Source organism: Narcine bancroftii, chromosome 3 (assembly GCF_036971445.1).
Source record: "Narcine bancroftii isolate sNarBan1 chromosome 3, sNarBan1.hap1, whole genome shotgun sequence".
In the NCBI taxonomy this organism is placed as follows: Eukaryota; Metazoa; Chordata; class Chondrichthyes; order Torpediniformes; family Narcinidae; genus Narcine; species Narcine bancroftii.
This window is the reverse complement of record NC_091471.1, coordinates 296,939,297-296,956,751: the sequence shown is the minus strand read 5'-3', so window position 1 is coordinate 296,956,751 and position 17,455 is coordinate 296,939,297. Positions and strand designations below refer to the sequence as shown.

The 17,455-nt window shown below is 38.4% G+C and overlaps 1 protein-coding gene across 1 annotated transcript in view; it reads right to left on the bottom strand.

Annotated features, from left to right (window-relative positions):
* The window catches only part of LOC138758957 (unconventional myosin-Vb-like), a 160,428-nt gene that overhangs the window by 42,618 nt on the left and 100,355 nt on the right, over positions 1-17,455 (bottom strand). The window contains exons 24-27 of the mRNA XM_069928633.1: positions 15,567-15,715; positions 12,816-12,866; positions 11,214-11,423; positions 4,130-4,227 (exon numbers count right to left, since the gene is read on the bottom strand). Coding sequence (XP_069784734.1) covers positions 4,130-4,227; positions 11,214-11,423; positions 12,816-12,866; positions 15,567-15,715 — 508 coding nt within the window. The remainder of the gene's footprint in view (positions 1-4,129; positions 4,228-11,213; positions 11,424-12,815; positions 12,867-15,566; positions 15,716-17,455) is intronic.

Genomic DNA, 17,455 nt, shown 5'->3' with positions numbered 1-17,455 from the left:
CTAAACTTAAATGGGAGAGTGATTTAGTGTTCATTTTTCCTGAAGATGATTGGGCGGATATGTGTCAGAACAATGTATTTAAATTGACAAATGTAAGATATGGAATGGTTAATTATAATTTTTTTACATCGATTATATTTGACTCTGGAGAAACTGAAAAAATATGGGTTTAGTAATTCAGATTTATGTTTTAGATGTGATTCATATATTGGAACTTTTTTTTACATGCTGTTTGGACTTGTGTTAAAGTTCAACCATTTTGACAAGGAATTAAAAGTAGTTTTGGAAAAATTGTATAACTTTACATTACCATGAGATCCAATGAATTTTTTCTTGGGTAATTTGATTTCTTTGAGGGGATAAGGTTTGGATAAAATGCAAATTGCTTTTGTACGTTTGGTGTTATCAGTAGCACGTAAATGTGTTGTGAGTACTTGGAAAGATAATGCAGAGATTAATATACTATATTAGCATAATAAATTGAAGCCTTGAATTGTTATGGAAAAAATTACTTATAATTTACATTATAATTATTGCTTTTTGTTAGTAAATGGTCTCCGTATTGAAATATATGCATTTAAATATATTTTTAATTGTTTTCAGCATATATAATTTTTTTAAAATCATAAATATCATTTATATTTTTGGCTCCCCTTAAGGGAATTGGCTGAAGGGGTGGAAGGGTGGGTTTGGGATTTATTTTGTAAAATCAATTTTTGATTAAAAAAAACATAACATACAATCCAATAATCTTTAAATAAAGTTTGAAAAAAAAGAAATAGGGAAGCTTTATTACAATTGTACAGGTGATGTTGAGGCCACGTCTGGGAGACTGAACATTTCTGATCCCCATACCCAAAAAACCTGCAACAACATTGGAGGCAGTCCAATGGACCTCCTGCAGAATAATTCCCAGGATTAGGTTAATCTATCAAGAGGCTGGGTCTCCAATTTTTTGGAGTTTAGAACAAGAGAAGATCTTAGTGAAAGGTTTGGACTCCAAAAGGAGCACTGCAGGTCAGATGTTTTCACCAGTGGAAGATTGTTTATAGTTAGAAGGGACAGTCATTTAAGAGGCGTGCATAGAAATTCCCCACAGAGTCATGAATCTCTACCCCCGAGGGCTGTGCAAGTTGGATCAAAGTGGAGGTAAATTCATTGTTGAAAGATTGGGGAATTGGAGGCAGTGAGGTGCGGGTACAGAGGAGACAAGCCTGTGGTGGATCATCCACAATGATGAGTGCGGAGACTCCTGCTCTCACTTTTTGGTGCTGTGTCCTCATTTCCTCCTCCCCTTCACGTCTTTAATTGCCTTTCTGAATGTCCTCAAATCTGTGACTTTCTTTTAAATGTACTGATTTTGAAAGGAAAAAGAAATTGCAATTCCACAAATTTATATTTTCCAATGAGTGATTTCTCCTCTGTGATCTTTCCCGGATTTAATGTATTCTATCGAGTTAGCTGCCTGGAAACCAGAGAGTGGGTAGCTGAGTGGATGACACATTCACACACCACCAGTAAGTGACAATCAGCAGGCAAGAAAACAAACTCTAGAGTCCCATTTTGTAACATTCGATTATGAAACACAGATGGCTTGTAAAATTATTAATAAAAGATTAAGCCAATTCACTCTTTGCAAAAGAGATAAAGTCAAGCTATGTAAAATAAAGAAATCAGAAAGATATCTAAAAATGCAGGCAGAAATTTTTTTAACAGAAACAAGCAAACAAAGCTTCATCATTTTATACTTTTTCTGATTAGGAACCACCATTGCAAAACCTCCAGTTCCCCACTATCACAAACTTCCATACTCAAGGATTTTTTAAAAATAACCTCTGCATTTCTTTATAACCCATGCAATGAAAATAAACTATTAAACAACATGTTCAAAGGATTTTCCTGTGCATTTTTAACTTTTTATGGGGCTAATTACTGATGGTAAAAGCTGCAAAGTGGACGGGGGCGGGGGTGGATGGTGTGGGTTGTTGGGAAGAGATGAGCAGGCATTTGGGATGTGAATAAAGTGGGTGAGAAAATGTGCATCTTAATTAGACCAGAAGGTTGCCATGTAAATAGCATCCGCTCTGTGACTGTGAATTAGTGTAGAGGAAATAGATGTCAAATCTTCCCTCTCAGATGGCTGTAAAAGATCCAATCACACTGCTTTGGAAGAGGGAAATTATCTCAAGAGCTTCACTCCTGCTCATGGGATCTCACTGAGTACAGTTCACAGATGGCAACGGCGGCTGGGGTTAACAATGGGCTGAATTGGTGAGAGGTGCAATGAAAATGCAGATGCCCTTTTGCTCTCCCTCAGAAACTCTGCCTGTTCCTACTGATGGCAAAATACAGAAAAAAAAAAGACCCAAACAAAAAAACTACAAAAACAAGCAAATATTTTATAATATTACAATCTCCAACAATTAGTTCAATGGCAGTTAAATGGGAGCAATTAATATTTATGATAAGGGGAGCATCTTCATGCTTTTAAATTAAATCTCAGTTGGCTTGCCTTTTACACAAATTTGCAACAAACTCCCAACAGCAGCTCTGGTACAGAAGTCAAACCTGCAGCGATTTCCTTGCTGTACCATTTACACATAAATTAACACCAGCCACTTCAACTCTCAAGGTGCCAGCATCACTGAACTATTGCCTTGAATTTTACTGCTTTAGTGTTGGGCTCCGTGTCCAAACCATTCGCACCATCTCCAATCACCAGCCTCCACGTAAATTAGTACACAGCTGTAGCCTGCCACTCTGAAGCACTTCTCCCTCCTGTTCTCGCCCCACCAGGAACAGAGTGGCTGCACTTGGCCAGACGCACTTCCCAGCCGAATCTGCAGTCTTCAACTTCCAAGAAACTTGCAGCTTTGTTCCTGTCAATCAGGACCTGAATGAACTCTTATTAGTTCTTCCTTTGACAACCAAACAATCCTTTTTCATGTCCCAAAAGGATCTCAGGGTTGTATATGATGTCACGCACATACTCTGACAAATCTGAACCTTGAACGTGTGAAAGGTTTGACCTGCTGAGTATCTCCAGCCTGCGGTTTTACAAAATCTGCTCAGTGTCATTTTGCCTCCTGTCAACGATCAGAACCAACAGCTGCAAGTAACTGACTGGGATGATTTTTATTTAAACTTAAATTTATTTACAATGCGGTAGAAGCCGGTTCCGGCCCAATGAAACTCATGCTGCTCACTTTATAATGATGAGAATCAGTGAGAATACACAAACATACACCCAAAATCTTTATGCATTTCTGAGCAAATGACAAGTCAAATAGGCATCATTTGCCTGTATTATATGCAAACAAGGATCAATTTTACTGCTTAAACACCACTATGCCCTAATCAACATTCCATCCATTTATTTCACCTTTCTCATCCCCCATCCAAACTATCCTGTCTTCTTTTCAGCTTCCCCAAAGCTTTGCCTCATGAGGTTCACAGCTTGTCATATTAAAATCGAGACTCTGTTGATCTGCATCCCCCTCAACCAGACCTTGATGTTCAGATGCTCCACCAATGACAGAAAGTGTGACAAAAGGGATCATCATCAAGAGGTGCTGACCCCACTGAGGGGGAATGGCAAGTTTGGATAGTGGGGCTTGGATTGTTCTTCACAGGAGCCTGCACAACAGGCCGAACAGTCTCAATCTGTTAGTGTGATTCTACAATGCTAGGATATTTAAGGCAAAACAGTTGTTAGCACAGAAATATTTCAAGGATCAAAAGTTCAAAAAGTCAAAGTTTTGATTTATTGAAAGAGTACATAAATGGCAACCCTGAGATTCTTTTCCCTGCAGGCCAGGCAGAATTTCTAATTATTGGTAGTGTAACCTGTACTCTTGAAAAGATGCCTGTAGAAAAGAGAAATTTATACAGAGAAAAATATAAGCAAACTGATAGTGTAATACAGAAAATAAATATTCAATAATAAATAGTGTGCAAAGTAAGAGTCCTTACTTAGTCTCAGATTGTGCTCATCCTTCAGAATAATAGTGTATTAGTTTTGAGTTAGTGTGGATTTTCCGAACTGGACAAAAGGGATCGGGAAATGGGAAACCAAGACTAACTGAGATCACAGGTTCCGAAGGCACTTGCTCGATTCTCAATTACTTACTTGTTGGCCACACGAACAGCATCGTAAGCACATCGGAGATCGTCTGCCGTCATTTTGTTTCCGTCTTTAGGTAATCCAAACAGATCTGCCATTGAAGGCTACAAACAGGAGATCTTCCATTAATTGCAGAACGTGCGTGGAATTGAAAGAGAGTGCAATGGAAAGGCAATGTCTTCAGGTCAGTCTAAGCTGTAGAACACCAGTTTCAGCTTCAAAAATAAACATTTACCGGGGCGTGGCAAGATGGCATAGAAGAAAGACGTGTATTCCACCTTTCCCCAGATGGATTACTAAATACCCGGTTTTAAAAAAGCATAAAAGTGGTTAAAAATAATATTTTACAGTTGTTAAAATAAGTGATTTATTATGGCATCTAATGTGAAAAAATTTAAACCTCAACTTCAGAAAAAATTACCATGCAAAAGTGCGGAAGAACTGAGGCCTACCTCCATAGCTGAATCCACAGAATCGTCGTTGGGAGTCTTCAAACCTGAGAGGACTCCAGCCCATTCGAGCTTGACCTCGGCGCCGATCCTGCCTCCACAAGATGGCGCCGACACTTTGGTGAGTTCGGCCTTTGCCGACCCCCGTTCAGGTGAAGCCGTGTGTGTGGGCAGCACGGCCGACAAGGGGACCCGCGAACTCACTGGATGGCCCGGGGCGCACAGTATAGCGTTAGAGGACGCACCTGCGCGTCCGGCGGCTTTGCCTGGCTTGCGTGGGGCATCCCGGGTCCGAGAATTGCTGGACAAAGTATGGGCTGTGGGGGAGCCCGAACGTCAACGTCCCGAAGAGGTCGGGGTGCCGGCATCGGGTGTCCAGACCCGCAGCCATTCAACTAAAGGATCTACTGAGGAAGAAGAGGAACTTTCCTCAATGGAATTTGTCCAGGAGTAGGAGCCTGCAGTTAAAGGAGACAGATCTCAAGAAGTGGAGGTGGAATCTGAAATGGATTCAGTGTTCACTGTTTTGGAAGGGATTGCTTGTCAAATGCACAATATGTCAAAACAAATATCAACTCAGGTGAATCAAGGATTTCTGGAGATGAAAATAAAAATGAATACACTGTGTGATGAAATGTCAACTATGAAACAGGAAATGACTGTAGTTAAGGGTGATATTAATGGATGTATAAAATCAGTCGATACTGTGCAAGATAATTTTAAGAAAATTGAAAGCCTTTTCTGAATGTCAAAATCAGGTGGAACGTAATAGAGAAAAAATGGAAAAAGTGGAAAGTTCTTTTGTAGATTGGGGGATTCAAAAAAGAGATTTATTGAAAAAGTTTGATTCATTGGAAAATCAAAGTCGAAGGAATAATGTGAAAATAGTTGGTCTTCCAGAGGACATTGAAGGTTTCGATCCTATAAAATTTTTTAAGCATTGGATCCCAGAGGTGCTGGGTAAAGAGCTTTTTCCCGAAAGCTTGGAATTGGATTGAGCTCATAGAGCTCTGAGAAGAAAACCACATCCAGGACAAACACCGAGAGCAGTCTTGGTTCGTTGTTTAAAATATCAAGACAGAGAAATGATTCTACGTATGGATGTACAGAAAGCACAGCAGAGTCAGTCTCCATTAATGGTTCAAAATAACAGTGTTTTTTTATGCCAATTTGAGCCAAGAGGTTATTAGAAGACTATGAGAATTTAATACGGTTAAAGATGTTTTGTGGCGAAAAGGCTACAAGTTTGCTTTTCGTGGTCCTGCAATTTGAAGGTTTTTTATGGAAACTTTCAATCTCAATTCTTTGAGAATGATCATGATGCTTTGGTTTTTGCTAATTCTTTGCCAGAATTGCGAAGAAATGGGCGTTCTCCCCTGTTGTCTCCTAAGAGGAGGGTAAATGGAAATGGAAATGGACATGGGTATGGAAAGTATGGAAAGAAGGAAGAGTTGACACGAAGTCTTCTTGATGTTGAAGATCCGAAGCAGTCATTGGCCTTGGAATCATTGGGCTGAATATATGGACTATATTTGATAGTGTTTCATTAAATAATAAATATGTATCTGGCTGGGGGGGATGGATGACACTGAAAACTTTGATAGTCGTCTGCCACTAGTGGGTTTACCACACCCAGATTTTTAGGGTATTACTAACTTTGGGTGGTTTTTTTTGTGTTTTTGTGCTTTTTTTAATGTTTTTTTTCTTTTCTTTTTTTGAAGAATTATAGAAGGGAGCATTATTTTATAGTGTGTAAATATATTAGTAGTAAAAAAGATGTCTAAATTGAATTTTGCAACTTTTAATGTTCAGGGATTAAATAATTCAGTTAAGAGAAAGAGAACATTGGCATATAAAAAAAAAGAAAATTGATATTGCTTTTTTACAAGAAACATATTTGACTGAAAAAGAACATTTGAAATTGAAAAGAGATTGGGTTGGTCTTGTTTTTTCTTTTAATTCTAAGGCAAGAGGAGTAGCAATTTTGATTCATAAAAATTTACCATTTGAATTGGAATCTTCATTGGGGTACGCAGGCAGAGTATTAAGAGTGAACTGTAAAATTTTTGCTGAATCTTGGAGTTTGCTGAATCTTTATGCCCCTAATAGAGACAATGAGCGGTTTATTTCAGAAGCTTTTTTACTGTTAACTCAAGCTAATTAAAATGTCTTAATTGGTGGTGATTTTAATTGTGTTCTGGACCCTTTATTGGACAAAAATCCAAAAAGTATAAGGAAACCAAAGATGACAACACAAATTAATGCTTTAATTAAAGATTTAAATTTGGTGGATATTTGGAGAAAAGTTAATCCTTCAGTGGAAGATTTTTCTTTTTACTCATCATGACGATTCGTTTTCTAGGACTGATTTTTTTTGGTATCAGCACATTTACAAGGTAGAGTATTATGAGCTGAATATAAATGTAGAGTTATATCAGATCATTCATTATTACTTTTTTCTTGTGAAAGTTCAGAGGTAGTATGTCCGTCATTTAGATGGAGGTTTAATCCAATGTTATTGAAAAAACCAGAGTTTGTTACTTTTGTTAAAGAGCATATCTTTTTATTTTTGACCGAGAATGTTAATTCTGTGGATAGTTATTTTGTAATATGGGACACTTTAAAAGCTTATTTGAGGGGGAAGATTATTAGTTATTCTACGAAAGTTAAGAAATATATGGCAGAAAGTTTAGAGTTAGAAAATCAGATTCCTGAGTTAGAGAAAAATGTTCAGAAAGCCGCATTAGCAAGGTTGAAATTACGTTACAATACTTTACAAACTTATCAGTTTGAGCGCTTAATTAATCGATCTAAACAACGTTATTATGAGTTGGGGGAAAGAGCTCATGAGGTACTTCTTGGCAATTGAAAGCTGAACAGACAACTCAGACTATTAATGCTGTTAAGAAGAATTCAAAAGTTACTTATAAACCTCAGGAAATTAAGGACCAGTTTTATTCATTTTATCTAAAATTATATAATTCTGAGGGGTATTGACTCTTACTTATCTAAATTATTACTGGTATAGATGGAAAAGATGTTCAGGAATTGGAATCTTCATTTATGGATTTTGAAATTAACTAAGCTATTCAGGAAATGCCAAATGGAAAGTCCCCAGGGGATGATGGATTTCGTGTGGAATTTTATAAACTTTTTTTAATGATGATTTCTCTAATGTATTTGGAGAAGTGTTGAATCAAGTTTTACTGAAGATCAGAAGTTACCAGAATCATGTTCAAGTGCTTTAATAACTGTTATTCCAAAAAAAAGAGTTCCATTAAAAGTGTCTTCATATAGACCTATTTCTTTATTAAATGTAGATTATAAAACTATAGTGAAAGTATTAACTAATAGACTTCCTAAATATTTACCGAAATTGGTACATATTGATCAAACAGGTTTTAATAAGAATATATTTAAGACAATATATTTCAATTAACTACTTTGGTCAACGCATATCGAAAGCAATCTAACCACCCTATGGTGGTTGCATTAGATGCAGAAAAAGCTTTTGATAGGGTTGAGTGGGATTTTTTATTTAAAGTGTTAAAGAAATTTAAATTCGGTCCTTTTTTTTATTGGTTGGGTTAAGGCTTTATATACGAACCCGATTGCTAGGGTGGTAACAAATGGACAGATTTCTTTACCATTTAAATTGACTCGTTCAACTCGACAGGGCTGCCCATTGTCACCAGCCTTATTTGCATTGGCTATTGAACCGTTAGCTGAGGCTATTAGACAAAATGAAGAAATTAGAGGGATGAGCATTAAGAATGAAGAATATAAAATTAACTTATTTGTGGACGATGTGTTGGTATATTTGACGGAACCAGCACGATCGTTGAAACAATTGCAAGTGTTTGTTGAAATTTGGAGATTTATCGGGATATAAAGTTAATTGAGATAAAAGTGAAATGTTACCAGTTGGAGTGGGAGATTATTCTGAATTTAAAACTATAACAAAATTAAGGTAGACAAGTAAAATTAAATATTTAGGTGTGTTTATGGATACTAATTATCAATCATTATATCAATTAAATTATGTACATATATTAAGACGGATTAAAGCAGATTTGATTAAGTGGAAAAATTTTCCATTAACTTTGATTGATCGGGTTAATTGTATTAAAATGAATATTTTTCCTCAAATTCAATATTTATTTCAGTCAATACCTTGTTTACTTTCTAAGGGTTTTTTCAAGATTTGAATAAAGCAGTGCAAGAGTTTTTATGGAAAGGTAAATGAGCTCGAGTGGCGTTGCATAGACTTACATGCATTGGGCGGACTACAGTTACCACATTTTCAAAATTATTATGAAGCAGTCCAGTTGAAGTTTGTTAATAGATTGATGGATTTCGATCAGCCTCCTACCTGGGCTAAAGTGAGATACATGAATTTATATTTCGCTGGAATCTGATTTTATTACAGCAATATGATATGCCGATATTGAAACATTTGTTAAAGATTTGGATTAAAAAAAACAGGGTACTAGGGTTGAAAGATAAATTATCAGTTTTAACTCCATTGTATAATAATCAGCTTATTCCTTTTTCAATGTTTAATAATCATTTAAAGATTTGGGACTCTAAAGGTATAAAGACAATACAAGATTGTTTTGAAGAGGGTCAATTTCTTTCTTTTAATCAATTGAGAGAAAGATTTGATATACCTGTAAATTATTTGATTGCATATTATCAACAGAGCTTTGATCAAAAATAATTATGGTAGAGAGATGATTTTACCTTCATTGTCGAGATTTGAATCTTTGATTTCCTCTATATCGAAAAAGGTTATATTTCAGTTATGTATAATTTGTTACAAGATAGTATGGATAAGTCAGATTGGGAGAAATCTAAACTTAAACAGAAAAGTGATTTAGTATTTATTTTTCCTGAAGATGATTGGGTGACTATGTGTCAGGATAATGTAATCAAATTGACTAATGTAAGATATGGAATGGTTAATTAGAATTTTTTACATCAATTATATTTGACCCCAGAAAAGCTAAAAAAAAAATATGGGTTTAGTAATTTGGATTCTAGATTTTGATATGGCTCATGTATTGGAACTTTTCTAGATGCCGTTTAGACTTGTGTTAAAGTTCAATCATTTTGGCAAGGAATTAAAGTAGTTTTGGAAAAATTATATAATTTTATATTACCGTTAGGTCCAACGTTTTTTTTGTTGGGAAATTTGTATTCGTTAAGGGGAATGGGATTGGACAAAACTCAAATTGTTTTTGTACGTTTGGTGTTATCAGTAGCACGTAAATATGTTGCTAGTACTTGGAAAGATGATACTGAGATTAATATATTACACTGGCACAATGAATTGAAAGTATGTGTTGTCATGGAAAAAATTACTTATTACATGATAATTATTTTTCTTTTGTGAGTAGATGGTTTCCGTATTTGAAATATATGCATTTAGATATACTTTGAAATGTTATTAACATTTCTAATATTTTCTTTTTATATATATAATCTATTTTTTTTGTTGATCCCCTTAAGGGAGCTGGCTGAAGGGGTGGGTGTTAATCTTTGTAAAATCTATTTTTAATTATTACTATACTGTATGTTATGTTTTTTCTATCTTTTAAATAAAGTTTGGGAAAATAAATAAATAAAGACTTTTTACCCCAAATTATCTTTTAACGTTTATGGAGTTCAACACTCTCAAAACTGAATCAACACCACTACCACCATTTACAAATCTCCCCTGAATGGGAACCACAACAAAGCCTGCTCCATTTTTCTGTACTCGGCTTGACGTTTCAAGATTTTTAATTTTTATAAGCTTACTGCACATTGAAAATCTATTCTCTTTCTTGTATTTCCTTTCACTAAAATCAAATTTAATTAGGTTCTTGAAAGTTAGCCCAATTCATTTTGAACAGTTTCCAGAGGCAGGAAACTCGCCTGGTAGGAGAGAATAGAACTAGGGGACACTGCCTCAAAATTTTGAAAGAGTAGATTTAAAACCAATCTAATGAGGAACTGGTTTTCCCAGAGACCAGCAAATCTGGGGGTTTCTCACTCCCAAAGAAGCAGGAGAGGCCACTTAATTAAATATATTTAAGACAGTTATATCAATTTTTTTTGCATAGTAGAGGAATGAAGCATTACGAGGAAAAGGTGGGTAAGCTTAGCCAAGTACAAGGCCAGGATGGTGGAGCAGGTTCATCGGCTGGATGATTGACTCCTTGAGTCCTTCTGAAAATTACTGTTTAAAATCTAGATATTGCTCACAAGTTCAACTCAGTGACAGTTCTTTGATAAATAATCCTGGGTGGGAAGTCAAAAGAACCTCAAGTGATCTCTAGACATACAGGAGGCTGCAGATGCTGAAATCTGGAGCAACAATTCTACTGGAGGAACTCAGTCGGGTCAAGCTGCATCAGTGGAGGAAAAGAATGGTCAAAACTCTCCAACCCTTTGTCCAGTCCCGAAACATACCAAGTCATTTTATCCCACTGAAGATACTTGAATTTCTGAGTTACTCCAGCAGAGTGTGTTTTTTTAAAAATTATGTTTCTCCCACCAGAATCTTTGTCAAAATATTCCAAACCATTGGTGGGGAAGTCAAAGGAAATTGCGGGACATCCACAAGGGATACCTTACAAACTGGGAGAAGAGCCCACCTTATTTTTCAGTTCCTCAATCTTCCTCTCTGCCAGAAGGAGCTGAGATTTAAGCAGGTCCAACTCTTCAGTAGCTGCCTTCAGCTGATTCCGTACACGGAAGCTCGCTTTGCTTTGATCGCCGGCGTCATTTGCAGCAATACTCCCAACATTTCTTAGCTTGTGGAGCTCATCATTTAGTGCCTTGTTTTCATTTTCAAGCTCTTGACACTAGCAAGCATTTTAATGCATTAGACTAGGCCCACACTAAACATTGGAAGCTTTATGAATTTTCTTTAAAACAGTTAAATTCAATAAATGATCATTATGAAAGAAAATTCTACATAGTCCTTCAACGTTCACAGGCAGCAGTGGTCAAGTTTTTAAAACCATATTATTGACTCAGCATCTCCAGGAGGCATTTAAAAGTGCCACAGATAAGATTGATACATGAGCAGGAGGTTGGGAGAAGTGTGCTGGCATAGTTTGAAGACTGATTATCGCACTGAAGACAATCTGAACAAATTGGTCTTTTTCATGTGGAAAGGTACAATTAGTGATGGCCCTCCATAATGAGTGGGACCAAGGGCAAGCCATCAAAGCTCAATGAAGCGTCAGTGAGAGGTATGCCACAATGAGACCATTCGAACACTGTGACAGTGACGAGATTGAGTGAACAATAGTGTGGAAAGGTCTTGAACTTCAATAAGAGGAATCAAAAGGCAATCTATGACCTGAATGTAGAGAAAATATAGTTGAGTGACCTTCAGAGAGGTATGTCCTTGGACACAAATCACACAAGTTGGCAGGCAAGAGCAGCAAGAGGTAAACGGCACTGATCTTTTTTCATTCAGAAGTTAGAGTTTAAACATCATGAGCTATTGTTACAAATGGACAGAGAATTGGCCAAGTACAATGTACATTTCTGGTCCCCTGATTTTTTTAAAAAATACATTAGCATTGAAGACAGTTCAGAAGAGATTCACTTAATTCCAGGGTTGAGAGAGTAGTCCCAATTAAGAATAGCTAAAGAAGTTAGATCGCTATTCTTAAGGAAGGGATTCGGCCTGTAACGTCAGCATGGATGCTGCCTGACCCACAGAGTTACTCCAGCATTTTGTGAGGATCTATGTGCTTTAGAGTTTAGAAGAATGAGAGCTGATCTTATTACAAGACAAGAGGCCCTAACACAGCATGACAAGATACATTTTGAGATGCTTCCACCTGTGGGACAATCTCCCAAAAGGGCAACAAAGCTGCTTCTTTAAAATTGAGATGCACAGGGATTGGTTCTCATGGGCAGTCAATCTCTGGAATTCTCCAATGTAGAAGGTTGCAGAGGGGAAGGCATTCAAGGACGTAATACACAAATGTTCATCAGATCAGGAAGGAATGGCTTGGGAACGTGCAGAGGATGAAAAGAGTCCTGGGCCAGATTGGCTGCAATCATATTAATGGCCTCGTATTTTCATGTGTTCCTTCAAACAAGAGGGAAGATTAGTAACATGGATCCCAAGGTTAGCTTTCAACTGGATCTTTTGCAAGTACAGCATCCATGATACCAAAATCCACTTCAGAATGTATATCTGGGCAATTATAAAAGTGAAAAAATAAACACAATACCTTCACAGCACTTCCTACTTCTGGAGTATCTTCATTCCTCATTTCATTCATCTGTTTTTTTTTTAAAAAAGTCTCAATTAATTATCACATGGAAGTAACTGCTTAAAAGCCAAAATCAATTTGAGCCAAACAATCTACTAAATAAAACTAGTTGTCAGAAAGTAGATACTCCACCCTTCAAACTGCGAAGACGTTAAAAAGAAGACGGACTAGACCCGGGATGATTTGAAGGGGAAGAGAAAGCCACAGAAAGTTATGCAGATCGTAAACATCGCAGGAAAGGTATAACCAACCCTGGCAAATCGTTCATAATGAGTGGTAAGAAAATGTAAAGGTTTGACGGGGGGGGTTAAAGGGCAGGGAGAAGCTAAACAGGTCATTCAGGAAGAGAGGCCTGCACCAACACACTCCAGTTATACATATATCATTACGTTTTGCCCACATTCCCACAAGTTTCTCCAGATTATGCCACTTGGGGCGATTTATAAGAGTCTTTTAACCCACATCTGTGGGATATAAAGAGCTCTATGGGGGACCCACAGTGTCACTGGGTGAACATTCAAACTCCACACAGGCAGAGAGTGGAGGTCAAGATTGAACACAGGTCACTGAAGCTACAAGGTAACAGCTCTGCATCACCCATGAACACAGGGCAATCAGGCAACTGAAGTCTTGCACTGTTCACCTCATCACAAATGAGATTAGGGAAGGCACAACTGAATGGGAGGTCTTGTTTTTGGACACTAGCTGATCAAAATTTGGAAAAGAAAATGGGCAGTAATCAAAAATGGGAGCCCAGACAGATCCCACCATTCAGGTGAAGTTAATAATAACCTCATGCATTCTAATTCCAGAGGAAAAATAGAAAGAAAAGACACATTTTCTGACTTGGATCATTCAATGCAAGCAAACACTGTAGGGAAGGGCAGCATTTCTATCTTTTCTCAGAGATAGAGCCACCAGACCCTCAGCAACGTTTCTTCATCCATCTCCACTGTCCTGAAATATCAACTTTGCTTAGATGCTGCCCAACTGACTGAGCATTTCCACCGTCTGCAGTTTCAGACTTTGCGCTTTTTCGATTAGCAATCTGCACATCCTGAAGAGGTCAAACTAGGAGCATTCCTGACAGAAAGCCATTCTATACGCATCAAATTCAGGCAGCTCTCTGTGACTGGAGAATCTGGTAACATCTTCTACTTCCTCCAAAGACCAAGGTCAAATCAATTCACTGCTTTGATTGGCAAATTCTTCGATTGACATGGAATTCGTCAACACTGAAAAGCTGATTGAATAAGTTGTATTTAACACAGAAAATGTTTTTCTCGCTAAAAAAAAAAGCATTGCTGCAAAGAAATTACTTTTATTTTTCCTTTCCTTGAAATTATTCAAGTTCTTCAAAGGCTAGTGTATTAAAAGTGCAGGATAACATTTTGGTGTGATCAAAAAACAGACATTGTAAAGAATTACATCCTGTAGAAGAAGAGGCTGAATTAAGGTAGTTGAAGTTTCTGTCCTTCCCTCTCAAAGGCACTGCTAAAAATAATTTAATGATGGGCTCGAGCCCAAAACTGCATCTTTATCTTTGCTCTGTGAAGCATATTGTTTGACCTGCTGAGTTTCTCCAGCATTGTGTTTTTGCTAAAAATAACTTTCTGGATGCTGGGGAATATGTACAGCTGTGCCAGATGTTCCTCCGTTAAACAAACTTCAAGGGGAAAAAAATGCTAAATCCATTTCAAGACATTGCACTCGGAAGACAAGGAATAAGGCATTGGGCCTAGATAATGATCATCTTTAGAAGAAAAATGCAGAATGCAGATGGATTAATTTCACACGATTGCAACAATTTATTTGTTGAGGGGTCACGCAAGTCAGTACAACAGGCAAGCTGCTCATCTACAGGACAGAGATCAATTCACTTCCACTCAGCAAAGGGAATGTCATTGCTGCCTGATTTAGCAGAGCTCAAACTATCCAGCAGACATTTTGGCTTTGTCTCTCCTTTCCATTTCAGGGCACATCCCACAATGCATTACACAGATAAAACAACGTCATCTGCTTCTAACCAATGCAGTGACTAAATGTGGTCTTCCCTTTGCTTTGTCCAACTTCTCAGCAACCCAAAACTGATTTTCTCTCTTAACCAGCTCCAAATAAAAGTGCCTGAAATGTTAACTGTTCCCTTCCCAAGGTGTTGCCCAATCTGCTGATTCTTCCCACAATTTTCTGCTTTCATTTTTGCTCAAACAAGCTTACTGCCAATCATCTCCCATCAAAGGTAACTAGAAGGGCAAAGCATCCAGGATGGTGCAGGAATGAACTTTGATGAGTAGTGGAATGTTGCCTACTGTACTGGAGAATCCCTGCTCCCAAAATGTTCCCACAAGCTTTGACAGCCAGTAAAGGAATTCCCACCGCTTTGTTAATTGTCAAAGCTGTCAATCTTATAAATGTTTCTAAACATCTGGCATCAGAAACATGGAATCTAATCATTTGAATTTTTTTAAAAATTGGATAAATGCACTTGAAATCCCAAATCGTTACAAGGCAAAATACAATTAAAGTGCAGGGATTTGTCTTTTCAAAAACCTCTCCACATTGTTTCCAGAGTGACCACTCAAGTTGTGCAAAATTTACTTCCTTCACGTGAAGGCAGTTTATAAATCCCAAATTATAAATCTGACTGACAAGATGCATGTGAAGTTCTCTCCCAAATAATTTTTTAATCAGCTGACCAAATAAAGTTACCTTCATTAAGCTCATTTCATCCTTTAGATTCTCGTATCTTTGCTCGAGGCGAGAGAATTCTTTCATAAGGCTCTGGTAGTGGAATCGTTCCTCCTCAAGTTCAGCCTGTAATTGGCGACTCTTTGATGCCACCTTGAGGGAAACTTGCTCTTTCATGCACAAAGGAAAAAAAATGATTGTTCCCACTCATCTAATAAGTTCGGAATCAGAATTTATTGCCATGAGCAAGTCGTGAAATTTGATGTTTTGCTGTAGCATACATCGTGCAAACATTCATATTATAACCATCTTACGAATTTACCATAAAAAATAAAATAGTGAATGAAAAATAAGGCAGTGTCTTTGGTTCATTGATTATTCAGTAATCTGATGAAGCTGTCCTTTTTAGGCTCCAATGGTAGCAGAGTGAAGAGGGCATGGCCTGGGTGGTGGGAGTCTTTGAGGATAGAGGCTGCTTTATTAAGATACCGCCTCATGTAGATGTCCTCGATGGAGTGAAGTCTGGTACCTGTGATGTCACAGGCCGAGTTAACAACCCTCTGCAGTTTATTCTTGTCCTGGCATTTGGTGCCTCCACACCAGGCAGTGATGCAACCAGTCAGAATGCTCTCCATGGTACACCTGTAGAAGTTTACTGGAGTCCTCAGTGACCATACCGAATCTCCTCAGACACCTCACAAAGTATAGCCGCAGGCAAGCCTTCTTTGTGATTGCATCAACGTGGAGGCTCTAGGACAGATCCTCAGAGATGTTGACACCCAGGAATTTGAAGTTCTTGACCATCTCCACTACTGAGCCCTCGATGGGGACTGGGTCGTGTTCCCCTGACCTCCTCCATACATTCTTGCATATCATGTCGAGGTGAGATAACAGGAAATGCAAAGGAAAGCAGGTTCTCAAAGGCAGAGCTTAAAAAAAATGCAAGTCCTTACTGCAGACCAAAGGAAATTTCATTTAATATTACATTTTCTGCTTTATTACATGACAATAAAAGAATCTTGAATCATTTACCAAAGAGTTGAATGAAAATGATTTTATTTAAAAACTGAACTCTGCACGCCAGGTGTTGAACTTTATGGGTGTATAAAGAGTCACCCGAGGTGCTTTCAAATTGCAGCACCTGGGTGTTCCTTTTGGGACCCGGGTGCGATTACTGGGTCATGGGTGCAGGATGCACCTTTCAAATTGCAGCACCTGGGTGTTCCTTTTGGGACCCGGGTGCGATTACTGGGTCATGGGTGCAGGATGCACCTTTCAAATTGCAGGTCTGATAAATCAGCAACCCGACGATTTAAGGGGGGGGATCAAGCCCCTGCGATTACGTGGTGAGTGACATGTCCCGCACTCACGGGAACTATCAGCCATGAGTCTCCTCTCCCTTCACCAGCTGTCAGTAGTCCCCCCGCCACCATCAGTCACCACCCAACCCCCGCCGAACGAGGGGGGGGGGGTGGTTGCTGCCAGAGCGGTTCCAGCAGAGTAGGGGATTATGGGTAAGGAAGATGGTCTTTGCTCCCACACTGAGCCGTCGCCGCGAACTGGAGCAGCGTTCAAAGCAGCGGCACATCGCGGCTCCCCACCACACTCAGCTCCCCACTCTCCCCCCCACCCCCCGATTACAGCCCTTCCACTCTCTTTCACTCCCACCCTCCAATTGCAGCAGCGGCATCTCAGCCAGGGGTTTCCCTGTGACACAAGCACTGATGTCACCACAGTAACTGGGTTGGCCATTTCCCCTTTTCAAACCGCTGGACCAGGACGCCCAGGCAAGTTGGTTCCCTGACCACCTCTGAGGTAGGTCAGGGGCCTGGTTGGAGCCTTTCAAATCACCTTGTAACTGGGTCGCTGACTGTGCAAATTGCCTGGTTAACCTCATTTTACATGGCACT